Genomic DNA, 26,658 nt, shown 5'->3' with positions numbered 1-26,658 from the left:
AGCTGCTTTAAGTCAATCCCTTGTTTTCCTTCAAAACTGAACTAATCAATGGTACGCCAGCATCCTCGACGTTTTTTTACCGACGAGCACCGCGCGAGCATTCTGCGAAGCCGTTTAAGGTGAACGATAGGTCTGTGCAAAATAGTTAAAGGAAAGATAACGTGTAGTGCCTGGTCGTCTGCAAGGCAGGCGTCTCAACCTGACTGATCCCATACAGAGAAAAAATAGAGATGATTAGAACGATACAAAAAAAAATCGCACATTAAAAACAGAAGTGAACAACAGTGTCATATTAGAACGATTGAAACATCGACTCGGCAGCACAGCACGATCATGTAATCAGTTCTATTCGCACATCTTCATAAAAAAGCAAAGGAATCAGGCTACCACATCACCATACATCCATTATAGTTTTCATTTTTCGCCGCTGTAACACATTATGCTGGTGCGTTCGCCTCGTGTTGTGGTGTTTCGCATAATAAGCGAATTTCCGAGAAGGAACAAGGAACCGGAGACAGAAGAGAGGTTATTCGGAAGAATAAAGAGTGAAATTATATTTGCGTCTGCTTTCATTACGGAACGGGAATATACAGAAGTAGTGTGAGATTCGAAAGGGGAAGACACCGATCAAAAGCTTCGAAGATGTTATGCAGGTTTTTCTGGCTTCGTGCTTTTTTTAATCAAATGAGCAGGTGTCCCTTGTTAGGAACGGCCTGAATCACATTCTCTCGCTTCTGCCGACTACTACAGTTTCTGTTAAGTCAGCTTGTAATGTTCAGCACGATCCTCTTTATTCGACTGTAAGGCAAGAGCCATGACGTCAGCGCCGGCAACGAGCATGAACACGAAGTGGTCCTCCTTGGGATCATCCGCGCTGCGACGAATTTATTGCGTGCCTGTTGGACTGAACTTGTTTGTTTGCGACATCAAACAAAGCTACTCCGGGTCAACGTGAGTTACGTGCTTTGCGCGCTCCCGGGAGTTTGAGCCGGCCGGCAGGCAGCTACGGGTGCTACGCCAGCGGGGCAAGGGGGAGGGAGAGTGGCGTGCTGTGACAGCAGCACTCCATTCAGGAAGACCACAGAGGTGCGTCTTCCTGTAGGCTCGGACTGGACGGACATTACGTCGCAGCACCAAAAGCTAAGAGGGAACTGTGGCATCCGGTTGTCCAAACAGGAGAAACCGAACACCAAGCGTCATTGCATGAACACTGCGGTGATGCGCTGCAACGCCGCTTCGGAAGCGGAACTTGTCCGAGTAAGACGTGGCAACTGCAAAAAGCCTCGACCTCAAAACTTCGATCTCACTGAATGACGACCTCACTCAACCTCAAACTCATGCGTGAGGTTGAGGTCTAATTTGTTGACCTCACTCACAAAATTTCGAGCCGTCGCCGACCTCACCTCACGACGTGAGTTTGAGGTCATTTTGAGGTTGAGGTCGACCTCATGTGGTTGCCCACCTCTTCTGCATTGAGATAATGGCTGTCTGGTCACCTTAGCAAGTTTTGTTCCATTGAAATTAGCAGAGCAAAATATTTGTTGCGATTTTTGGGAGAGAGTTAGTGGTCAGCGAGCCGTCTATGTTTCTATACTGAGGAAGGAGAGAGCAGCGGCTGCGAGAAGTGCAATCCGAACCAAGCCCAAAGGATTAAAAAAGCAGGAAAGGAAGCTCACTTTATGGCGGCATGACAAATATTCCAACCATAAACCCAAGGTATATTGCCGACAAGATGAGAAAAAATATGACATACTCATCCACTGCAATCTAGGCAGTTGTGTGATACGCAATAAAAAGCAGAGAACCGGAAACGTTAGTATATACTGTGCGGTTCGCGAATCCTTGACGATCGTAATGAACCGATATCTCAGATAAGCTATGTTGAATTCTAGCGTGTTAAATGCCACCAAGGAATACTGCTCACGCGTAGCAAAGCGAAATACGTCGTGCCCCAGACAACACAGGCTGTATTATTCTGCCATAGAATTCAGAAAAACAGGTGTGACGGCGTGCTTTTTTCCGTCGGTTAGGGCTGAGCGCACTTACCATTGGATGACAAAGGCATTGTGGCTTCAGTCGAACTGCTCATGGTAGGTTTGACAGTAGTCGTTGTAGAGGTAGAGAGGTACTGCTCCTCGTGTGGCTCCTGGCGATTGGAAAGCTTCCCAGGTACTTGTGCTGGCGGCGCAGTCGTGTTTGCGTCTTGCCACGGTCCACCCGTTGAGTGCTCATGGTCAGTTGCTCTGCTGCCTGAGGCGTCCCTTGTGCTTTCTTTGTCACGCTTTCTAGTAGCGCTTGCATTATTAGCAGTAATACTTTCGGCTATCGGGGGTTCTTCGTCACAACCTTCACAGCTTTCCACTGGTGGGCCATTCCTGTTTCCAAGATCTGTACAGCTGTCTGAAGTGGTATTTTGCCTACAAGTTTGTGAGTTCATGCGCTTAGAATGAGATGTTTGGTTGACGTCCTGCGGTGGCGCCCGAGCTCTCTGTCCAGGAATTGGTTTGGGTTCCATCGTCGAACCATTGTTGCTACCAGCATTTAAATCTTTACTCACACCGCTTTGTGTGCCTATTTGCTCTTGCGTAGAATATCGAGGATTCAAAACAGGACTATCAGTCGCTCTGTTTCCATGCTCTCCTTCAGTTTTCGGCGCTTCGTTTTCGTTAACTACATGTGGAGGTGATGGATCGGCGGCAACTTTGGCGGTTGAATGCGGAGTTTCAGCTGGCGCACGTTCCGTAGACTGAGAGTCTGCAAACAAACAAACAAACAAACAAACAAACAAACAAACAAACAAAACAAAACAAACAAACAAACTAACTAACTAACTAACTAGCTAACTAAATTTAATTAAAACGTAAATGGCACAAAAACAGTTGTTCACGCTTTCGCAAAAATTAATTTGTGGGGTCTGCGAATATTCGAAATTATTGAATACAGTATATTCGAAATTATTGAATACAGTATTGAATATCCTCCCATTGGATTAGATAAACAAACCGAATACTGTAAGGTTTATGGTTTATGGGGGTTTAACGTCCCAAAGCGAAAAGGAAAAGAATCGAGTTATTCGAAGGCTTATAGTGTAGCGCAATCCCCTACCGTGATCCGCTTTAGTGGGGACTCTGCTACACCTATGCAGTGGCAGCCAGGTGTGTGCTCCTCGGAGCCATCTGCGCATGCGCGGATGGCTCCGAGGAAACGGAAGCGGTTCATCGTGGCAGAACGCGCATCACGCTATCCTAAACTGTGCTTTTAAAATGTTATCCCACGGGGAAAATGACAATAGTCTCGCAACAGTCGCGCTCCGCTGCCGGATCCAGTAGAGTCATATTCTCTAAAGTTTTGATTTCTGCGTCCTATTTTCATGCCGTTTCGTGCGTCGTGCGTTGTTTTCAACGTGACACCAGCAGCGAGGCGAAACTACCGAGCAGAACTGAAGTTACGTGCCGTTGAATATGAGCTGCAGAATGGGAACCGGGTAGCTGGGATATAGTTCGACGCGAGTGAAAAAACTAACCGGTACTGGCGCAAGCCCGCAAGAATGATCCTGTCGATGAAGCCAACAAAAAAGGATAGCCTGAGGAAGAAGTGAGGCGCGCTTTTCAGAGCTCGAGGATCATCTGCGCACAGCAGCTGCCGCACGCGCGCGTCTATTTTCGTTACGCTCACTGCGTCTTCATAACGCTCACCGAATTTTGTACACACTCATTTTTTTCACGCGGATCACAGAGGCTGCACTCACCCGCCACTCCCGTCAAATCGGTGGCAACCGGTTCTCTTAGTTAAGGACGTCCGAAGTTTGAATCGACTGGCGGGAGCAATTTTAAATACAATTTTGTCGGCGATAAATGTGTCTTTTGCTCCCGGACAAATGCATAGCCAGAAAGAGGCACATAATCCATTCATTTTTTTTTACTGGTAAAAATAATTGCATGGTGTTGTTCTCAGTGTCCATTCAAGTTGGCTTTCCGTCATTGCACACATGCACGCCACACACGGCTTAACCGCCTCTTTTTGATGGGGCAGCGAAGTGAACCCCAAAACCGACGCCCAGTGGGAACTTCGCGGTCGCGTGCTGCTTCCCCACTTCGGCCGACGAAGGACCTGAGAGTGAAAAGCGGCGCCGTTTGTGAATGCCTGTGTGCTGCACTTTTTCCGTCACGCCACGGGATGACCAGAGTAAATCCCTGCACGCGGAAGGCCTGTTTCCACGGCAAAGCCGGCGTCGGCGTTGCCGTCGTTGTCACCGAAAAATCCCGATTGGTCGAAAGGTGACTGTTAAAAGAGGCGCCAGCCACACCAGTGACGCATCGGATCTTCAGCGATCGGAGCAACCGCGAGCAACGCGCAAAGCGCACGGGCCGTCGGCCGCCGTCTTCCTCCTTGCCCTCATATAAATAACACGTAGTAGACACGACTCACGTTACCAGCGTCGCCTCTCAGCCTGCTACTCAGCCGACCCACCTCTGTACCCCCTGACCTTTGGGTTGGCAGTGAGACACGCTATACCGTTAGGCCACGCGGGCACGTTCGTACGACTTGGTTAAAGCGGGCATCTATAGACCGTTTACAGCGCGCAGTTCTTCCGTTTGAGACCAGATGGCGCCACAGACGCGCTCGGAACACGGCGCCATTACGGACCTCGTAAGTCGCCGGAGTGTACGCCTCGATGCAGTAATGGAAATATCGCGGGTGGCTGCCGAAGTGTTCTTTCTGCGAAGATGGGGAAAGGCAGAGGAAATACGTGCTTTATTGTGGATTGCAAGAATTGCGACAGAGAGTTAAAGGTGCAGGATGCGATCGTTTGCGAGCCTCACGGAACCGAACTGCACAAGGAAGTACTGCCCCTGTTCGCGCCCGTTTGCCATGCATCATTTCCGAACGGGCGAACGCGACAAACACGTCCGCCAGTGCTAGATGGCCAATATAGAAAGAAAGGTTACGATCTTGGAAAATCTGCGAGGGTAAGTGCGCAACATTGCTTCATGATCAAAGTGTTCCGCCACCGAAACCGTCACTTCGTGCTTTCAGTTGCTGTGCAGTTGCGCCTACGTGTGTAGTGAGGCCCCATTGCTCGTAAGTTAAGGTGTTCGGCAATTGTAGTAACAGCAGCGCCGGAGGCCAGATCAGGTACGGAAAAGAAGGACGACTTATGCTCCTACATGCCGCTACTGTAGATCGTGCGCTGCACAGCCGTACGAACGGACAACGCTTACCGTCCGTGTATTGTATGCCGTCTTGGTGCTACTCTTGAACTTCGCTCCAAGTAGAGCGCTTTTCGTGGACCAGATTCGGAATACAGCATTTGCGTTACGGCTGCTGGGCTGGATGATTGCCACTTCCTCGCGGTCCATGCGAGACAGCCACTAAAAGTTACCCCGCAGGCCAGCGCTCAGAGAGAAGCTGATTACTTACCACCAACGAGACCTCGAGCATTTTCATGTCCGCATATCGAGAGTGGAGCGTACCGCAATTTCATATGTGAGACTGACATAATTATGAACTTCGTGTAGTGTGAATGCGTTGCTGTGCGCGTTATAACAATTATATCGCGGAATCCTTCGAAACAATTGCGCGCCAGATTGTGAAGGCTGCTTGATGAATGGTACTGCTATACATGGTAGTTAACATTTGTGTGTCTATTTATTTTTGTCACCTTTGTGTGCTTAACAAACCAATAGAAAATATTTTCGGTTTCCTAAGCACCGTTAACAGGTTGCAAACAAATGCGTACGATGTGCATGCGAGCGTTTTAGAGCGGTGTCTGCGTGCATGTACAGAATACTACAACGACCTGCGCTGCCGCAGAAGCATTAAACCTTGCCGTTTAAGATAACAATAAAAAAACATTCAGCAAAGCCTTCTGCGGACGCAAAGACAAGTATCAGGAAATCCATCCATTGGCTGGCTATGAAACCGGACACCGTTTTCAAGGCCACAAGAGATCAAATTAGAGTTCTCACGTGTCCTTAGAATCTTTGGCCAAACCATACTGTCTCCTTCCCACTATTTTACAACCGTATCAGCCGAAACACAGCCTGTTGGAACCGAACCATCAGACGCGGCAGCCGTCGCGACGAGGCGCGCTCGGAGCAGTCAGGAGGCGTGCAATGGCGGCGTGCTCACGTGACCAAAGATGGCAACCCCCATGATACGGCGCTGTAAAGCGTCTATATGCACGTCGTGTAGTCTTTCACGTAATGATTGTGAAAGAGGAAAAAATATCTGCGTCTGCGCAACACACCCTTACAGGTGGAGTCTAAATGTCCCCATATTTTCATTACAAGTCCAATGCTTAGAAGGATCCCCCAACGTGGAGATTTGTAATATGGGAGAAATTACTGATTGGCGTCCACTCAAGCGCAGCCGTACGGCTACAGAGGAAAGCAATACACATTCCGCAGAAACTTCGTACTTTTAAAGAAAAAGTCGTCTTGGCCCGGGATCCGAATCCGGGACCATCGCTTCACCTAAGCATCGCTCTACAAACTCAGCTAACGCGCACTGCTGCATATACTTGGGCGAGAGAGAATTGATCAATAACTCGAAGTGGAAACAGTGTTGATCCAATATTTAGGGGAATCCCCCGAGGTGCGTTATATTTATAATAAAGGAGTAATTACTTACTGGCATCCACCGAAGCGCAGATATATGGCTACAAAGGAAAGCTACCCTTTGTAGCTGTACGACTGCGCTTGGGTGGATACCAATGGGCAATTACTCTCTGATTACAGTTTTCATTATGCCGGCTTACAAACAGCCCGGCCAGCATGCATGATGCTCGACCGCATATATCTACATGCTAAAGGATGCATGACTGAAGGATTCCCAGCAAAATTAAGTTTTTCGCTAGTGCCGCTCCTAACGCAGAAGTAGGATTACGCGCGGCCACCGAGTACTTTATTCTCAAGGAAATGCGGACTTCTGGCACAGGCTTGGCGAAGATTACTCGTATTTTGTAATAATGTAGCAGCATGTAGCAGGCTTTGCCTTTTGGCGCGGTTTGGCGCAATTGGCCCGGAAATCATATCCCTGCATACGTATGTACGGAAGTGCATGCATTCTCTGAATGGTACACATTCAGAACCTTTGCTCAAGCAGGCCGTTTTTTTCGTGCAGCACAACATGCGAGCTCTTTATTTACTTTCAGAGGAATCTGGGACGGAACTAGTTGGCGTGAGATGCGGGTCACGGGTGAGTGTTTCGCCTAAGGCTTTATACAGTTTTTAAAAATGGCTTTTTGAGTTAAAAGAGCACTTTTTTCCGCATAACGTTGTTAGCGGTATAGCACGCCAGAATACAGCTAAGACGTGCTAACTAGCAGGCTACTTAACTAATATTCAAAAGTTAAGTTTTTAACTATTACTGTTGGGCTTATTAATTATTGGGGGGCGTGTAGGTCACCGTAAGTAATACACGTATCAGTTTTTCGAACTTCGAAAATGCGGTTACCCTCAGTGCTGTAGAACAACAAATTTTGGCTATTTCGACGAGTTACATCAACTGGAGAGGTTTCTTTGCCTGCAAGCTTCTCGACAGTGTATGCATTTTGGCGTGATGTAGGCCGAATTTGTTGGGTCACAGCGCCGAGGGTAACCGCGCTTTCGAAGTTATAAAAGCTGATATGGATATTGCTTACGGTGGGCTACACGCCTCTCAATGATCAAGGAGCGTACCAGCAATAGTTAAAAAGGCAACTATTCAATATTAGTTAACCAGCCTGATAGCTGACACATAATTGCTGATTTGTGATGTACTACGCTGCTTACAATGCTATGGCGAAAAAAGTGCTCTTCTAATTAAACAAACTCCGCTGCATGAGAAAAGCGAACAAAATAAACAACCCCGAACTCATGGAGGAAGGTAAGAATTCAGAAGAGGCCGCTAAGTAACATTTTTTTGAAGCCAGACGTGAAGACACTGGCATACGCTTCGTCTCAGAAAAGAGAACTCCAACGACTTATAGGAAGGTATGCGCAGACGTAATATTTCAGACAAGCCATATACTGCCGGAAGTAGAAGCCATTATCTCAATATCTACAGCAGTCACAAAGGGATAATATTAATTGTGCTGTCTGCTGAGCAATGAATGGAACGCCGTGGCTCAGTCATTTGATGTGCTGGCCTCCAGTTTTGGAATAGCCTACGCATGCTTACGTACCTTAAATGCAAGCATTTTGTGGGACATTACGCTGTTTGTACGATCCACACCTTTAGTTAAACGTGCTTCTGCTCATGCTAACAGAGACGCAACGGTAACTTCTACCTGGTGGCTTTATCTGGTTGTTAGAAAGGCAGCAATCTTTGTAAACAAACCGAGGCTCCTTTTTAAGCCTAGTAGTGGTAGAATGGTCACTGAAAATAAAAAAATAAAACAGTTTTCATTCACACGTTTTGTTATAGGAGAGATGCGAAGCAGCGAAAGCCCGGCGCCGCACGCATGGTCTGCGAATGTACCTAAGACTCAGTGACAGCGACGAATTGACGAATTACTCCGAAGCGAGGAGCCCTGCTTCGAGGCCCGCCGCCATGTTGGAAGCGCTATTTTACCGTACGCAAGAGATAGCACGCTAAATTTGGGACGTGGCCTACGTAGCGCGAGCGTACGGCAAGGCTCTTGGCACATGCGCACAACGAAGAACGCTGTTAAGCGTACGCTACCACTTTCTGTAAGTCTGTGTGCACTATGCTAAAACTGCCGACTGTGTGAAAGAGAATTCGCGCTCGTTGTGATTTCCATCAGCGGTGCTTGAGCGACGGAAGCCATACAGTTGCGGCCTCTGTTGGCATGGCACATACCAACGGTGTGGAATTATACTGGGTGACTGCGATATAATAAAATTCACTGCAACCCTTACGCCAGCCTGGCCCAAGAGCCGAAAGGACAGCAAATGAACCAGCAGCATTATGATTGCTCCCAAATGCGAGGCGGATGCTCCAGCACATGGCCACCGCTTCGGTGTCGCAAGTGGCTTCTACCGCACGAGGCGGATTGAGAGTTGCTTGACGGTAGAACGAATCACTCACCCGTCAACGCAACGGTTTGGTGCAAAACCCGTTTCACAAGCATCTCTCGCCAGAAGAGCCGAGCACCTGGCCGGGAGAAATCTTGTAACCACTCGAAAACCGGTGTGTGCCCGGCGGCACTGGGGATCGAGCCCAGCACCTCCCAAATGCTAGGCGGATCCTCCAACACATGCATGGCCACCGCTTCGATGCCGCAAGTGGGCTTCTACCGCACGAGGCGGATTGAGAGTTGCTTGACGGTGGAACGAATCACTCACCCGCCAACGCAACGGTTTGGTGCTAAACCCTATTCACAAGCATTTCACGCCAGAAGAGCCGAGCACCTGGCCGGGAGAAATCTTGTACCCATTAGAAAACCGGTGGGTGCCCGGCGGCACTGGGGATCAAGCCCAGCACCTCCAAAATGCGAGGCGGATCCTCCAACACATGCATGGCCACCGCTTCGATGCCGCAAGTGGGCTTCTACCGCACGAGGCGGATTGAGAGTTGCTTGACGGTGGAACGAATCACTCACCCGTCAACGCAACGGTTTCGTGCTAAACCCTATTCACAAGCATCTCACGCCAGAAGAGCCGAGCACCTGGCCGGTAGAAATCTTGTACCCATTAGAAAACCGGTGGGTGCCCGGCGGCACTGGGGATCGAGCCCAGCACCTCCAAAATGCGAGGCGGATCCTCCAACACATGCATGGCGACCGCTTCGATGCCGCAAGTGGGCTTCTACCGCACGAGGCGGATTGAGAGTTGCTTGACGGTGGAACGAATCACTCACCCCCGTCAACGCAACGGTTTGGTGCTAAACCCTATTCACAAGCATCTCACGCCAGAAGAGCCGAGCACCTGGCCGGGAGAAATCTTGTACCCATTAGAAAACCGGTGGGTGCCCGGCGGCACTGGGGATCGAGCCCAGCACCTCCAAAATGCGAGGCGGATCCTCCAACACATGCATGACCACCGCTTCGATGCCGCAAGTGGGCTTCTACCGCACGAGGCGGATTGAGAGTTGCTTGACGGTGGAACGAATCACTCACCCGCCAACGCAACGGTTTGGTGCTAAACCCTATTCACAAGCATTTCACGCCAGAAGAGCCGAGCACCTGGCCGGGAGAAATCTTGTACCCATTAGAAAACCGGTGGGTGCCCGGCGGCACTGGGGATCAAGCCCAGCACCTCCAAAATGCGAGGCGGATCCTCCAACACATGCATGGCCACCGCTTCGATGCCGCAAGTGGGCTTCTACCGCACGAGGCGGATTGAGAGTTGCTTGACGGTGGAACGAATCACTCACCCGTCAACGCAACGGTTTCGTGCTAAACCCTATTCACAAGCATCTCACGCCAGAAGAGCCGAGCACCTGGCCGGTAGAAATCTTGTACCCATTAGAAAACCGGTGGGTGCCCGGCGGCACTGGGGATCGAGCCCAGCACCTCCAAAATGCGAGGCGGATCCTCCAACACATGCATGGCGACCGCTTCGATGCCGCAAGTGGGCTTCTACCGCACGAGGCGGATTGAGAGTTGCTTGACGGTGGAACGAATCACTCACCCCCGTCAACGCAACGGTTTGGTGCTAAACCCTTTTCACAAGCATCTCACGCCAGAAGAGCCGAGCACCTGGCCGGGAGAAATCTTGTACCCATTAGAAAACCGGTGGGTGCCCGGCGGCACTGGGGATCGAGCCCAGCACCTCCAAAATGCGAGGCGGATCCTCCAACACATGCATGACCACCGCTTCGATGCCGCAAGTGGGCTTCTACCGCACGAGGCGGATTGAGAGTTGCTTGACGGTGGAACGAATCACTCACCCGTCAACGCAACGGTTTCGTGCTAAACCCTATTCACAAGCATCTCACGCCAGAAGAGCCGAGCACCTGGCCGGTAGAAATCTTGTACTCATTAGAAAACCGGTTGGTGCCCGGCGGCACTGGGGATCGAGCCCAGCACCTCCAAAATGCGAGGTGGATCCTCCAACACATCCATGGCCACAGCTTCGGTGCCGTAAGTGGGCTTCTACAGCACGAGGCGAGTGTTGCTTGACGGTGGAGCGAATCACTCACCCGCCAACGCAATGGTTTGGGGCAAAACCCGTTTTCCAAGCATGTCACCCCAGAAGAGCCGAGCACCTGGCTGGGGGAAATCTTATACCCATTAGAAAACCGGTGGGTGCCCGGCGGAACTGGGGATCGAGTCAAGCAACTCCCGAATGCGAGGCGGACACTCTACCACGCTGCCACCGCTTCGGTGCCACCGCATCCAGTCTGGCTGAGTCACCCGGATCCGGTTTCTTTTCCGAGGCTGAATTAGCGTCGAGAAAGATCGTCAGGCGACTTGTCGCCGTTCTTTGGCACTCGTAGGCGGCAAAGCCGGCGAGAGCGATATGGGTTCGATAGGCGTTAATTCAAGCAGGTGGCATCTTGGGCGTGAGCCTGTCGCGGCAAGCGTGAGTTCTGAACAGCGACCAATGGCACTAGACAAATTGGGTTTGAGAGGAAATGGATGATTACAGAACACGGCCCCAGGCCGAGGTATGCCGCGATTCGAACCCACTTTATGATGCCAGAACATGGGGGCATGTTCTTGAGCCTCGGCATAACGAACGACGACAGAAGAAAAGCGGCTCAGATATATCACAGCTGGCCCCCAGGAACTCCAGCAAGTGGAATACCATATTCCGCAGCTGTGGCACACGAAGAGAAACTGGTACCGTCAGGAAAGTGGAAGTCAGCGCAGTATACGAGGGTCAGCCTAAGAAGCGACGAAAACAGCTATTCTGGCTTTCAAGGCACTCATTTCCATGTAAGCACGCGTGACGTGACCACCCATACAAGATTTTCGTCGACAAAGCTAGCGCTTGATTAGAGCTGAAGAGCGTACCTCGGGCAATATACGCATTTGAAGACAGGGATCTCCTTACCCGCCTTGACCACTTGTATTAGATCTTCACAGACAGGAGAGCAGTCTGGCTTCCTGAAAACGCAATCTGGTAAGGCTAAGGGAGCTTTTCCCGCCCTGCTCAAGTCAATCTTCACAATGCCAACTAGCAGTGTGCCTCAGCGTCAGGTACCCTTCGCTGCATCGCGTGCGGCTGCGACTCGTTGCAATATACCTTATGTGGCCTATTACATGGATTTTTTTTCCCGCTAATGAACTAAAAAGCCATGAAGTGTCATTTCGCGATTTCTGTGGTGCCGGCAATACAGAAGGTATGAGAAAAGGGGGCCTCGGTTTTTTGGAAAACTTGCAGAACCATGGAGCGTACTTCTTGTCACGCACTAAGCCTACATTTAAAAAGAAAAGATTTCGCTGGGGTACAGCGGCCTCTGTAAATAAGGGCGCCCTTTGTTAATCAAAGTCGCTGTGAACTCATTAAGGAGGGGCACATCTCAAGAACGAAGAGATTGTTCCCGGAGCGACTCTAATGAGAGGCCGTATTACGGCTGCGTGTACGGTTCTTTATTATCCATGACAAGTGGGGTTGAGTGATATGATTCCGTTTCAATCTGATTTGTTTTGCACACCGTTATTGTCGCATGCCCACGCTGCGAGTGGAATTAGTCAGTCAGAACGGTGGATGATAGGATGGAATCGAACAAAAACTAACGGCTAAACAAGGCGACGGCCTTTCCAAACGATCGGCGTTAGCCGGCGGAGGCAGCGGCCGCAGCTCCGCGCTGACGCTTCCGACGCTGTCGCTCCGGCGCGGCCTTCCTATAGCCCGTACCTCGTCCGAAACGGCAGTTGCGGAAGTTGAAGGTTCGCATTGCCGCCGGCGCCGCTCTCGCTACTGCCAGGACTTCGTCATCCGCAGTTCCTCGGTCTGCCTATCACCGATCGGCTTCTCGTTAGGCGGCGAGAACCGGAGGGGGGGTCTTGTGGAAGGCGAGTTTCGCGAGCATGAGTGTGATGAGGGTCCTTTTCCTTTATTTTGTATTGATTTTCAGCCTGGAAAGGCTCAGTTGGTCCTGGTTTCCTCTTTCTCTCAGGCTGGTAATAAAAGGGTAATAAGTGGGCTGCTGCTGCGCCATCCACGCGCGCTGGTTTTTTGTATATTTTGTTTCTACGGCCAACGCAGAGGGAATTTTGGAGGGAATTCCGCAGCAAGGACCTCGCTTCCGAGCTGTAGCCGCTCAGGGAGAGAGAAAACGCAAAACCCATTAGACAGGGTCACATAGGCCCATTGCATTCGATGCTCCGATATTGAGTCGTGTGCGGCATCACTGCGTTTATCTCTTCTTTCACTATCTCTGTCGGCAACAGCGTCCCTCCCTTTTCTACACCTACTTCTTCCCTCCTTCTCCAATCGTTGCCCCTCCAATCGATGTCTTTTTTTTTTCCTGGCCGCTAAGATCCGTGGTCTTGGGAGGGCTTCATCCATGCGAAGGCTCGAGGTCGGCTTATGACGGCTCCCATTGTAAAAAATGCGCTATAGTAGCTTCACATTCATTACATGCCCTCCATCAACTGCTTACAAATTGAAAATAAAAGGTGAAGTTAATTTCTCCGAGATAACAGCGCGCGGAAAAGGCGATCTCATTGTTCTAGCCTTACATACGATTGCACCAATATATTTGTATTGAAAGTAGCATGTGGTAAATACAATTTTCTAAACGCAAGTGGGCGCACCTTTGAAATGAAATCTCGAGCTACGATGAATGGAAACTCTTCAGCTTCGTTTCAAGCAGCCCATGACAGTCGCTGGGTCTTACTTACCAATAGTGCTAAATGCAGAAAATTGGACGTATGTAGCTCTGCCGTTGCCCAAGAGTCTTCACGGTTGATGTCGATTTAAATGCTTTCTGAACCGCGCGTGGACAGTCTGCCACTCCGCTTTCCCGGCGGCTGTTTAGAAACGCCAGACAGCGGTTTTCTCCCTTGTCTCTCGTTTACTCTTTCACATTCTCGAGAAACAGAAGAGTAGCTTACACGAGGTTTTCACCGTCGACAAGCAAGCGCCAGTTTATTCAGAAATTTAAAGCAAACACGATTCAACATATAGGCTGCCCATACGAGGAGCCCTCCATAACGCCGCAATATCGGATTACTCGAAGCAAGCCTTCTAGGCTGTGGAAATCGCCAATATGTAGTACACGTATGGGCATAGTCAGAAAGAAGCATCATGCTCGGCAGGAAGTTGCACGCCAGCAGGGAGGGGGAGGGGGGGGCGCAGAGACCGCAAATGGAAGGATGAACGCGCTCGGAACACTGGCCGCAACCGCGCAGCGCGGTACTCTGCTGCATATTCGAATATCCAAATCTATCTGAAGCCCACATCTAAGCAAGGCGACGTGGGCGTGGACATTCAGCCCTGCGTGCCGCCGAATCTGTCGCGGCAATTCACGTTATAGGTGGGAACCGTTCTGTGAGTTCTTTTGCTGGCAGTGACGGCCAACTTGGAATCGTTGTTGTACAGCTGTTAATCCGATCGCGGATGTGAGTGGCTTTCCGTGAGGGCATAGACGCTGAGCAGGTGCGGAAACGAAGAAAGGTTCAACGTGCTGCCGTGCACAGCCGCTGCTCCGTCCAAACTCCAAGGCACTCACCGCTGGACCTCTGTTCCTCAAGCGCGTGGTCTGCTTTGGCTGTGAAGTAATTAATAAACATCTTTTTCTATGCAAACTGTCTAGCTCTGCACTGCCGGTGGCCGATTTTTTCGCCTGGCTGCGCGGGCGCGTCGCCCGCCTCACAGCTTGTTTCACCGGCATTCCAGAGGGAAGACATCGCGCTTCTCGGAAAGCGGAGGAAGCGAACACCGCGGGTGATAGATTCGCAGCTCACCGTCACTGGAGCCAGACATGGCTGTTGTGTGTGCGAGACCTTCGTACCGGGACCAGGCCGGCGAGGGAGTTCTCCTGGTACTGTATACTGGTGCCGACATCCCTATAGACACGCGTCGGGCCGTGACGTGAAGGAGATGCGGTGGCGCTGGCGTCAGTGGTGACTTTCCTTGTGTATACGAAAGGCGGGACCGTCTGCATTGGGCTCGCAACGCTTCAGTCTTTTTTGGGCATAATTCACGGCATGCCGATAAATTGTGGTGCGGTTGCTTGAGCCGCAATGCAGAAGAAAGGAAGCGGTTTAGGTTTGCTCAAGTTTATTGCAGTCAGGCGCGAAAGCAACGGGCAGCGGCCGACAAGCAGGACAAGTTCGGGGACAGATCGGCTTCATGGCTACCATTGCGTTTCTGCATTGAAATCTAATCAGTTAGTTCGCGTCTCTTAATCTGCATCGTTGCCCGGTCACGTGACGAACAGTGCAAGAATCGAGTAACGCCTGCAACTCGTTCACATTCTGTCGTGCTGTCGGCCTAAGTTTAGGCGCGATATTCCGCTTGCTTCTGATGGTAAGTTGAACGCAGGGGGCCATTTTCAGTTGCTTATCGTCCGGACATCGTCCCGAGCACCACTTCGCGCAAAAAAAGACAAAAAATTGCTGTGGCTCAACTCAGCTGAGACAGGTTACAGGGAGCGGTAGCTCGGATAAACGAGGTTACACACAGTTAGGCCTGCGCTCATGTTTATTGCAGCACATAGTTATTCTTTACTGCTTACACTTGGCAAGTCTTGGTTTTTTCTGCAAAGTAAGGTAAAGACAGTCTTATGGTGCTCGAAGTAGTTTCCCAGAGTTTCAATTCGGGAAACTTAATTTCCAGGTCACTTGAAGGCGGAAACTTGTAGAACACCAAGTCTAAGGCAGTGTTCCACTCAGTGGTTGACACCGCAAGGTCGGAGGCGAGAGGCAGACCAAAGTCGAATTCTTCCATCTTAAATGGGAAACTAGGCTCAGTTTTGTTGGTCTCCGAAGAGTAGTATAGGGCAGTCTCTGTGCTGGTAGTAGTGCATACACGTAGCCACAACATCCAGGGTGTCCACGACGAAGGTGTTAGGTGCTATGTATAACCCTGTTGTTATTGCACGGGCCTTCCAACTGGCTCTATGTTGAGCTTCCTCCGCTGTCTCTTGCGGATAGAGAAGTTAGAAAATAGGGGAGCGAGGGGAAAGAGAGGAGGAAAGAGAAAGGAGACGCGCCTCGCAACAGCGATCGTCCAGATGGCGAAAGCGGCAAGGGCGACGACGGCATGAACAACAGATACACCTGGTTGCAAGAGGACCCCCGCCACAAGCAGCGCGGGCTCTCCAAGTTCCCAGCCCCGTAGGGCCAGGAGCAGCAGCCCTCCCCGATTGTCCCTCTCGCGTTATCTAGGCGGTGAGCGTTGCCCTTTTATCTAGCAAGAGCTAGTCAGCGGGTGAACCACGTGACACAACTGGCAAGAGCGAACCGTTGGAGCGACGGTCGGCGTAGCCGCGGACGTGACTGCGAAGCGCACAGCTGTGGCGGCGGCGCGCTTCCCGTTCGAGGTCATTTCAGGAACAGATTTGACCTTCAGCTCTGCATGCGAGAAGTGGTGCTTCGCTCCAAGAGCTGTCAACAGTCGCCTTCGGCGTTCACAGCGTGCCGCTAAACGCACGACGTTTGAAGCAGCACCAGACTCAGGTAGAAGTAGCACGCACGACGCGTACTTTTTCACTTGTGTCGTTTTAAAACGAAGTGTTATTTCGCAGATTATTTTAATTTTCCCACTGTACCTCGATCATAAACTGGCGAACACAGCAAATATACCCCACCAAATGCCACTCCTATCAAGCGGAATGGGCACATATGAATGTAAATTCTAAAACAAGGAGCAAGTTGATTTATTTATAGCTTAGCAGAGTAAGCGTAAATTTCGGTTAGAGCTCGACGAAAACGTCTATGCATGCGGTTGTGCAGCTTTCGGATCGCATTCGTATTATTCCAAGCAGCTATATGACTTACGTGTTAATTTTTGTGGTCTCCGAAGTGACGCCGCTCGGTGAAAATAGGTTCGCCATGTGGAAAAGCTGCATCGCGTCGTGCATCGCGTCGTTTTTATCTTGCACTAACAATCGGATGTGCTGTACCGGCCCAGAAGTTGCGAACTGTAGATGATTATAGTTTCTCCCCATACCTCGCGCTTTCGCCCGCCGTAGCCGCTCTGTTACTTGTCGCCAACCAGCTAGGAGCGGAGGAGCACCGAATGCAGCGCGGCGCCTATTAATTCCTTCTGGCGAATAGCTTGGAAAAGTGGAGAACTACTCTCCGGGCATCAACAAAACTGTTTATAACCTCAAGCGACGCGCAGGCTTTGAAATATTCGCATTCGCGAGTTGTTTGTCTATACCCCGCGAGGCTCTGGAAGCTGTTTTATTTTGGAAAAAGTGTTGCAGAAAGAAGCGGAGTACCACGTCTGTCAAGCGGCGATGGGGCACATTCAGAACCTAATAAGCCGACCGAGGTGTGGTAATTTGTTTTCTTTAACTTGACGTCGCATCCATCATCCGAGATGGCCTCATCGAGACCCTCTTGCAGACGTTGCTATTCGCGCCGTTCAATCTCACACAGTCAATCCACATAGCGGTCCCACCAGCTAGGGCTTGAACCAGCTATAACTGGTACGCAAGCCCTTGCTAATAAATGACATTTTTTTCTACCCTGCGATCTGTACCACGTACGAAATATGTGTAGGATGTCACATGCGCATGTCCCATCGCTTTTCCTCGCCTGTGTGCTGTCATTTGTTTCTTTTGCGCTTCGTCTCCTCTAAGCTATGCACCGATTTGCACCTCAGGTCGTTTGATTAAAGAGGATGCGCCTGTAATACTTGCGAACATCATTACCACGGCCACCTGTCAGTCACGTGTACTGGCGTGCGCTACAGCGAGTCATGTGGGTGTTTGCGGTTTTGGTTATTTCTTTCCCCTGCGTATACCGCTGCCTGGCATGTCACTCACCAGTTCTTTCCGGAGTCGATAAGGTTGCACCCGATGGTCCTGCCGGGTGCGCCGTCTGGGCCACAGTCTGCTCAGTTTGGTGCGAGGCGCCATTAATATTTGAGGCTCCGGATATGGGCTCGCATTTCGGAATGGGATCGCTCCATCCGTGCTTTTGACAGTGCAGGTCAGGTTCTCCCACTATTTGGTACCCCTCCATACATGTGAAGTAGTAGCTGCGTTCAGTCCTTCGCTTCATTCGCAGGCCTTGAGAATTGCTTGAGAGGGGGGGACACCAAAATTGTGCTGGCGTAATAGAGAAAAAGAAAAGAAAGAAATAAAGGTCTCAGAAACATAACCTCATAAAGAAATAACGCGGTAGTTTGGGCCTGCTTGTTTGTCATGACGGAAGAGTACAGCGCACCAAGGGGACGAGGACACAAGGAAGACACAAGAGACACACGAGCGCTGTCTTACAAATGCCGCTGTAAGTCAGCGCTCGTGTGTCTCTTGTGTCTTCCTTACTTGTGTCTTCGTCCCTTTGATGCACTGTACGCGCCCGTCACAAAAGCAGCTTTGATTTAGATCATCATTATACAAAGATACGCCTCAATTCCAGATCTGCTCTCAGTACTCCACTGCTAACGCTGTCTGGAAAGAAGCATTGCACTCAACAGTGAAATGAGAGCGGTGTGTGACGCAATAGACCTAGTGCTAATGCTGACGAGCGATCAAAATTTTGCTGATCGTTTACACTTGGGCTGCTGTGTGTGAATTACCGAAAAAAAAAAATGTTGGTTCATTGCCATGTGCAGTATCGGTATAGTTAAAGGGACACGAGAATCCGGCTCTTAACACGAGGAAAAGTCGGTTTCACTGTGGAGCGGAAAAAAGGAGCGAGAGCTCGAAAGGAGGAGCCTGAAGCTGCAATCCTACTCCTCGGTAAAACCTCCTTTTCTCCGCGTTAAGAGCCGGTTTAAAGGGGCTCTCGGAAAGGTGCGGTATTCGTGGGATGTTAAGGGACGGAACTTCACGAATATTATTTAGCAAGAATTTCTTTAATGCGTTTTGTAGAAGCTTAGATATCTGCAGTTAAAATTTTAGCGTCAGCGTCCTCGCGCCTTTCCATCGCCTCTCGTCACTTTTGCATGCTCAAAGGTCGGCGTTGCTGGTGCCGGGATTCCCGGAGAGCAGAGCTTCCTGACCCACCGAAGCGTCGCTGCATGCAGACTGGACGCCGCCATGGTAGCTGCGTGGCGCCTGAAACAATCTAACCAATGGCCATATCTGAGCAGAATTACGCAGGAGCATGCGACAGAGGAGGGCGCGAGCATGAAAGAGTAGCCGGGAAGGACTCGCCTACTTTCGCGTGCGATTGCCGATTCTCAGTTGCGTGTAGAGGTGTATTGTTTGGCTCAGGCGTTCATGAGGAGAGAACGTAAAGATTGAGAGATTTATACACTCTCTGCAGAAGATGTTCCGGAGCGCTTCGAACCACTTCTCGTGTTTCCATAAAGTATGACACGTAATCTACACATACTGCAGAAATTTAACCCATAAAGACTAAAAGTTAGCAGTTTTATGTCGTCGGCTATGTTTTTCTTCGTCTCTTTATGCGCTTGCGCTAGCATGATATAGTCTGAGCGCAAACGGACTGCTTGCCACTCTTGTCGGAAGCACAGGAAACGCGATATCTGAAGCTAATAGGAGGGTAGCAAGATGGAGGGAGCAACGTTGTAGCATTTGGCTGAAAAGGTGGATTCCGACCAAGGCGGTCGTTTTGTGCGGAGCGAGCAAGCTGCAGCAATGAGAGCGCAACGGAGTCGGAGCCCCATAAATTAATACTGCGGCGGCCATCATATGGGCTGTTTCTGCGTAGGTGACCCAGAATATTTAAATATAAGCTTTCCGACGTATAGAGATGACATCTGCGGCATTGTAATACCTGTACTGTCGCGAGTGAAAAAAATTTAGCACAGTGACGTCACGGGAGGGGTGAAAATAAGACCTCGCGGCTGGCGCGGCGCCGTGCTTTGCGAACACACCTGGCACTTTTGTTATCGGCGTGTTCGCAACCGCAGCGCCGAGCGGTGCTATCTACCGCTCCAGTGGTACGTCACTAGTGCTAATCTTTTTTACTCGCGACGGTACTTGTGGACGAAAACAGAAAACTCACTTGACTAATTTCTAATAGTCAACTTTTTAACGATAACATTTCGGTTCATGTTTTCAATTAGAGTTGTGTAGCTGGCAGTTTGTAAGAGCGATATCACTTTATTGAATTAGAAAAACGCCATTACCTTTGGTACTGTAACTAACAAAAATAATGGCCTTTGCGTGCGTGCTTCAAGCGTTGCACGTCGTTGGCCCCCAATGCTTTTTCCTACCCGTGCAGCTGCAGTGCCCGCCTCTGCCCGCTGCTGCTGAGCAGACGGGAGATAGAAGGCCACGTGACGCTTGCGTCACGTGGCCTTTTACATTAAGAGCCCAGAGCCTTGTCCACGAGCGCGGGGATTTCCTATGACGCCCGTCGGTCCTGCTTCTGGTTGAATGACAACTGCATACGCGGAGCCGTGTCCACGCGTCTGCACGCTTCATGCGCCCCTTCCGGCTGTCGCGGTACCGCCTTGCCCGCCACGGAGCTGCCAGGGCTGCCACCGCCTCCGCTGATCGCGTGGTGCATCACGTAACGCCCTGGCATTTTTTCGGACTGTCGACGCCGGCTTATTTCTGCGATGAGACTTCGATGCTATCGGATAAAAAGCGCTATGAACGAAACGCGCGCGCGAAAGGCAAATTTTTTTGAGCCACAGAGCCGAAGGTATTCGCGTTTTCGAAATTCTAAAAAGGGGTGGGCCATTATTATGCCTACAGCCAGCTATCTGCAATTGCTACCAAGTCCCTATATGTAATAGTTTAAAAGTTGCCCACTAGAAGCTAGTTCACATGATTATACTAAATCCGATTCACCTGTTTTCCGATGTCCGCCGACAATAGTACTACAAGGCTTCAGGCGGCCATGGCTACACTTTAAAAAAGCCTATTATTAAATATTAATCCGGGTGCGTTACTTGGCTCATTGTGCGAAAACCCCGCCGTCGACAGATACCCGTGGCCGAAACGCGGCCCGCAAATGACGCCATTCACCCCTCCTGGAGCAATAGGCCGCCAGCGACCCCATCGCCACGACCCCCAAAGCGCGACTGAAGTGTCTACTTACCCATGGAGCCTGTTATGCGCCTTTCTTTTCCTCAAAATCAACGCAGTCTAAACGATTCGCTGGTTTTGAGATAAAGAAAGGTCGCCGCCACTTCCTACTCATAGCGCGATTGAGGTGTTCATTGACTCAGTGAACCAGTGACAATTGCTCCCGCATTTACACGTCATAAGAATTGCTTAGGGTCCCCCATAATTTTTCTGGTTCACCTTCGATGAAACAGCTTGCATACCTTCTAATTTGGCTCTAGGACGTTCATTTCATTGCACTGCTACAAATATTTTGATGCGAAAAACATCTGCCACCGCATGTTGCACAGCCGGCGACAAAATAATATGGGCCACGCGACCGCTCGCAACAACTGGTAAAACTGCATCGCCGCGCCATCTAATGCTGCCCTTGCTCGCATACGTATTTTTTCCTGGCTTCCGGCGAACGCGCTGGCGATATGCAATGCTAAGCGTGAGGGGTGGCTGTTTCTTAACCATCATGTTGTGCGCGCTGTTCGGCGGGCACGACGGGCGACGAAGCTGGCGCTGCAAAGTGTTGATTAGGCAGAACACGCATCTCACCTGTCTCGGCAACGAACGGTTGCAGCATGCATTATTGCCTCTCCTCACTGCCGTTTACGTGGGCTTAAAAAGAGCGTCTTATCTGCAAATGAGAGCGAGTGCCCCGAAAAGAAGCCATAAAGGCGAAAATCATTTTTTTTTCCTCTCGAATAGTCTTATATATTACTGACGCTGTCACACGTGAACGCGATTCCTTCAGAGTAAGTGGACCGTGTCTGGCGAAAATGAACTGCAATGCGTCCCGTGTGGCTAACAAAAAAAAAAGATATGGCCGCTTGCGAGCGACGACAAATACTAGCGGCAGTGAAGGGAGAAATGTCAGAAAACGGGATTTAGTTCGAGAGTGGTGTGGGAGAGAGATGACGATGTGTAGTGTGTTCGATGTCCTTGACTAATTCTCGCCGTCTGGAATTCGTGTGACGTAGACACGGTCTCTGCTGGGGAGAGTGGGTCTTCTGCGGGAGGGGGGGGGGGGTGCTGTTTACCTGCAGACGATCTGCACCATAAAACTGGGGTAAAGGGAGTGACGGGTGGTGTGCAATAACAGGTAGGGGGAGTGAAGAGTAGTGGAGGGAGCGGGGAGTGCTTATGTGTTCAATTTGCTTGACTAACTCTCGATGTCATGACTGCAAACTCTCAAGACGTGGCGACGGCTTCTGCGGGACGGTGCAGGGGTGGTCCGTTCATCATTTTCAGCTGGCCTGCGCTGTAAAACTGGCGTGAAATCTATAAACAAAGGCGGACGCTGTAGAACATAGGACAGTCTGGCGACAATATACTATATAATCTACTGTTGTGAGCCGGGTCAGCAGTGGTTACCCCGCAGAATAGGATGATAAGAAAAGGGAGGCTCAGAAGTAAATCAACAAGACATATCTATTTACACTAATTACATCATTGACCAAATAAAAAGGCTGTACAGGATCAAACAACACGATGAGGGAAGTACGACGGGTGAAGCAGTCGGGCGCTCTTAAATAGCCTTTTTGTCTGCAGTTCCTGCCTTCTCCGCCAATGAGCAGGGCTTCTTCGTGGGCGTTGCCTTTGGGTCGTGACGTTGAAAATTATCCCAGAGCTGTAGCTTGGGGGCCTTCCTTTTTCCCCTTGACCTTCGCGAACATCAGACGCGAGCGCGGTTGTTCTTGGAACCGCCTCGAGCCTCCAGGCAGCACCACGTTGGTTATCGAAGAAAGGCCATGCTTGGTTCGACGAAACCACAGCGTAGGATGCTCACGTGACGGCAGGCTCTCGCGGGGGTGGGGGGGGGGGAGGGGGGGAGTTGACGTGTCTACCTAACCTGGACAGACGTAGTGCGGCACGGTGTGCGCTGCTCTGAGGTGAGAGAAGTGAAATGAAAAGAGGGACTCGTTGTGACATACATGACTCAAGCCAAGTCACCGAGATCAAGGAGCATAGGAGACGTTAGTGCGCTAACACTTATAGTGGGTATTCTCGCATTTGGGCGTTGTGTGTTTAACTGTCTGCCTGAAGCCCGTTTTTTTGGCAGGCTGCTCACCTGCCCGCCGTGTAATGCGACAGCCATTTTGATCGTGAGAGGCTACTCGGGGAGAGCAGCCTGGGTCGCAACCCAACCCATGCAACCCAAGTCCCAACGATGGCAACACCTGCCACAGCACCTATCCACCGGGTGGCTTACTTGCCAAGGTGTAGCCGGTGGTCGCCAGGCGAAAACCTGGGTCGCTAATTAGGCGACACCGCTGCTAAGCGCACCAAGCTAAGCGGAATGAGCAGCAGCGGTTAGGGGGAGAACGTGATGCGAATGATGCTTTCACAGTAGTTAAACGGAAGGAGAAGTTGGGGTGGTAATTAGGTGGCAGCCTTGCACCACCTAGTAGGTCGTAGCTCCAACCGACAATTGACGTCATGCTAGCGCTCATATCCGCATTCGGCCTAGTTACCTAAATCGACTGCCATTTTCAAAATTTTACTTCATTTTCAATATTTTTTATTTGTGGTGCTCATCTGTGAGAGATTAAAACAACCACATGCCGCCGGCGTGAATCCGGCGGCATGATATAAAATAAAACAAAATCCCCCATGTTCCTTGGTCTCGGTGTCTGCCGGTCTGAGATGGGCTCTCGTGGCTATTTTGTGGCACTCCGCAGGTGCAGAAATCTCTCGCACGGGGGTGACAAGCGGGTTTTTCTGTAGAAGCGGTGCCCCGTGACTCACCAGTCGTCGGCTAAGTGGGTATATTGTCTTTTCATACGATAAGGCAACCCGGGCGAAGGCAGTGTCACAACACTACCTACTCACCACAAAGCGAACAGCGCACGCGTCACCACTCGTCTTGCCTTGTCGAATTGCGCCAATGAAATGGCGGTTAATAAACAGCAACTCCTCGCGTTTAGCGCTGAATATCAACAACTTGCCCGCTGGAAGCGAAGAAACAGTCACTGCTATGAGCCCGAAAGGGCGTGCATGCGTACACGAAGTACTCAACGCCACAAGTGCACCGTTAGAAGCGCGGCGATGCAGTTCGGCCTGTTTTAGCCAGCTCTCGCGTACCCTGCCTTATTTTGTCGCCGGTAGTATAATGTTTTCTGCTTAGATGTCGCAGATAAACTCTGGTTTCTTGTTACCTTCTCGCGCGAATCCAGCGCGAATCCAGCGCGCACCATGTATATTGGAATGCTTCAAAAAAAAAAAAACATTTCGAGACATCATTTCCAGACTCATTTCGGTATCGCGCGAAAGAGGTGCACAGACCACAATCGGTACGTCCCTACTAGAGAGCAGGTAGATGTGAAGAAAGACATGTCCTGTGCTCGCCGAGCTGGTTTCGCCGACTGCTTGTAAATCCGGAAAACAAGTGCTCTGAACGTAACTAATCCTGCGCCTGTAAGTTGTTACAAACCCACGAAGTCTGGAGTTCCTCCAAACTTACCTGAGCACGCCTTCTCGCAACACAGATGCGTCGCCACCACATGTCTGCGTGCCTGCCTGGGGCTTTTTTGAGCTCACCGTAAACCACCGAACCAGTACGGCAGGGCTACTGCGCAGCCTGTTGCATCTCTGCAGTTGTCGGGGGTGCTTACAGACCCACCACTGACCCTTGTTATAGAGGCGTAATTAATAAACAACTATCACATCACTTTGCGCCCTTGGCATGTCGTTGCGCGCTCGAGCTACCCCTCCTGCACGGTTTTTCCACCCGGCATGACACAGCCACCGCGCTCCCCTCAGCTCTCACTTCTTCCCTCACGCGATCTGTGCCGCCGTACTTTGCGACGCCACGTCGGCAGTGATCCGCTGCTTGAGTGTGCCTGTTACGGGTTAATATTTATCATCATCACCAGCCTGACTACATTCACGGCAAGGCAAAAGCCGCTCCCACTGATCTTAAATAATCCCGTCCTGCGAAAGCTGTGGTCGCCTCATTCCAGCCACGCAAACTTCCGTATCTCGTCCGCCGAGTATTGCCTACGACGATTCAGGTTGCCTGGTGCGTTTCTGCTCAAACGACTGTCTGGTTGGCACGTCGTCCTCTGAAAGCTGTCGTCCTGTGGACAAAGTGTGTAGCAAGGTGTAAAATGATGCGCATACTTACGCTGGCCTCGCACAATGATAGACCGTGGATTGTCCGGTGTTACTTGACGGCGGCAGATGACGCTAGCCGACTTGCCCAGGGCAAGCCAGAATTTCATCCGCATGAAATTTTGTCGAATCCGGGTTGACGAGATAACTAGGAGAAGTAAGTTTGTGCAAGCATAAGCAACCACTTCAGAACGAAAAGAGCAAAGTCATATCACTAATTTTTTCTCTTTTCAGGCAGATAAGCACAGATGAACGTCGCTATAACGAGCTTATGGGAAAGTATCTTCGTTTTTTCGTTGTGACCGTATCTTGCTCACTGCTGGCAGGGTGCTGATCGCCGCACGTAGTTGATTTCTTGCATTTTAGATATGACTTCAAAGTTAGGAATAGTCTCACTGTCACTCTCGGTTATCATGATTTTAATATTCGCGTGTGTTATCGACCACCCTGTACCTCTATGACAGTTGGTTCGGAGCTACACGGTTTATTAAATGAGCTAAATGTCCGGTTGCCTTGAACTTGCCTTCTTTTTTCATCGTTATTTTATTTTGCTGCCATTAACTTGAATGACTCTTCTCCGAAATCCGATGGCTAATCCAAGGGCTTTTTCTTCATTAACATTTGCCTGGATTTTAATTTCAAGTATCTTGTCTTCACTCTAGACGATCTACACTTCAATCTGCTAGCGCCCTTTACCTCATTCTCTTTACCACACCTCAGCTTGTTTCCTGCGTTTATGATATATGACCGGTTTAAGTGATCATTGCCTCATTTATTTCGAACTGGACACTTCAGTTCCCGCTACCAAAACGTAACAAAGTTATCCGTGATTACAAAACAGACTAACTCTATAAGCCGTAAACTTCTGGCTTCATTCAGTTTCCAAACTTGCTGTGCTGCCGAAAATGGGGCTTTGTTAAAGGAAAAATTTGATTTCTTAATTAATGAGCTGATCCCTCAGAAACGCAATATAGCAAGCTCTCATGCTCCGTGGGTTAACGCGCGCCTCTGATGCCTGCTGAACAGATAGAAAAGGCTATATCGGCGGCCCAAGGCAAGAGAAGCATCCGAAAGCAGGCACGCTTACGTTACTGTCACCACTGAGTACCAAAATGTTATGTCCGAGACAGATAATTAATTCTATGAGCTCATGCTCCCATCTATTCTTAGAGATACCTATTCCGAGAAAAAATTGGAATGTGGTCGACGGGGATAAGCCGATTACAGTAGATCTCTCCGATGGTAGCAACCTTCCAATAAATACACCAGAGTGACTGTTGCAAAGTGTTGAATGAATTTTTCGCCTGGTGTCTTTCTTCCACTTTGCCGACCTCTTGCCCTAATCCTTGTACTTTTGACGTTCTTTCCATGGATGAGACAATCATTTATTCCACTGGTGTATTATTCTTAACTGAAAAAAGGATATTTCAGCTTGCTCCGGTATCGACGACATAACAACGCTGTTCTCTAAACATGCATCTACCTGTTCGTCAC

The 26,658-nt window shown here is 50.1% G+C and overlaps 1 protein-coding gene across 7 annotated transcripts in view; it reads right to left on the bottom strand.

Moving 5' to 3' along the window:
- LOC144114394 (sushi, von Willebrand factor type A, EGF and pentraxin domain-containing protein 1-like) overlaps positions 1 to 26,658 on the bottom strand; it is a 226,465-nt gene that overhangs the window by 23,302 nt on the left and 176,505 nt on the right. For 6 of the 7 annotated variants that reach the window (XM_077648114.1, XM_077648119.1, XM_077648117.1 and 3 more), the window contains 3 exons: positions 25,178 to 25,312; positions 17,839 to 18,123; positions 2,047 to 2,754 (listed from right to left, as the gene is read on the bottom strand). In XM_077648114.1, the coding sequence (XP_077504240.1) occupies positions 2,047 to 2,754; positions 17,839 to 18,123; positions 25,178 to 25,312 (1,128 nt within the window). The remainder of the gene's footprint in view (positions 1 to 2,046; positions 2,755 to 17,838; positions 18,124 to 25,177; positions 25,313 to 26,658) is intronic. The other variant, XM_077648121.1, reaches the window with a different exon arrangement.

Source organism: Amblyomma americanum, chromosome 1 (genome assembly GCF_052857255.1).
Source record: "Amblyomma americanum isolate KBUSLIRL-KWMA chromosome 1, ASM5285725v1, whole genome shotgun sequence".
Lineage (NCBI taxonomy): Eukaryota > Metazoa > Arthropoda > Arachnida > Ixodida > Ixodidae > Amblyomma > Amblyomma americanum.
Note: the sequence above shows the minus strand (reverse complement) of the source record. Positions and strands in the feature narration are given on the sequence as shown.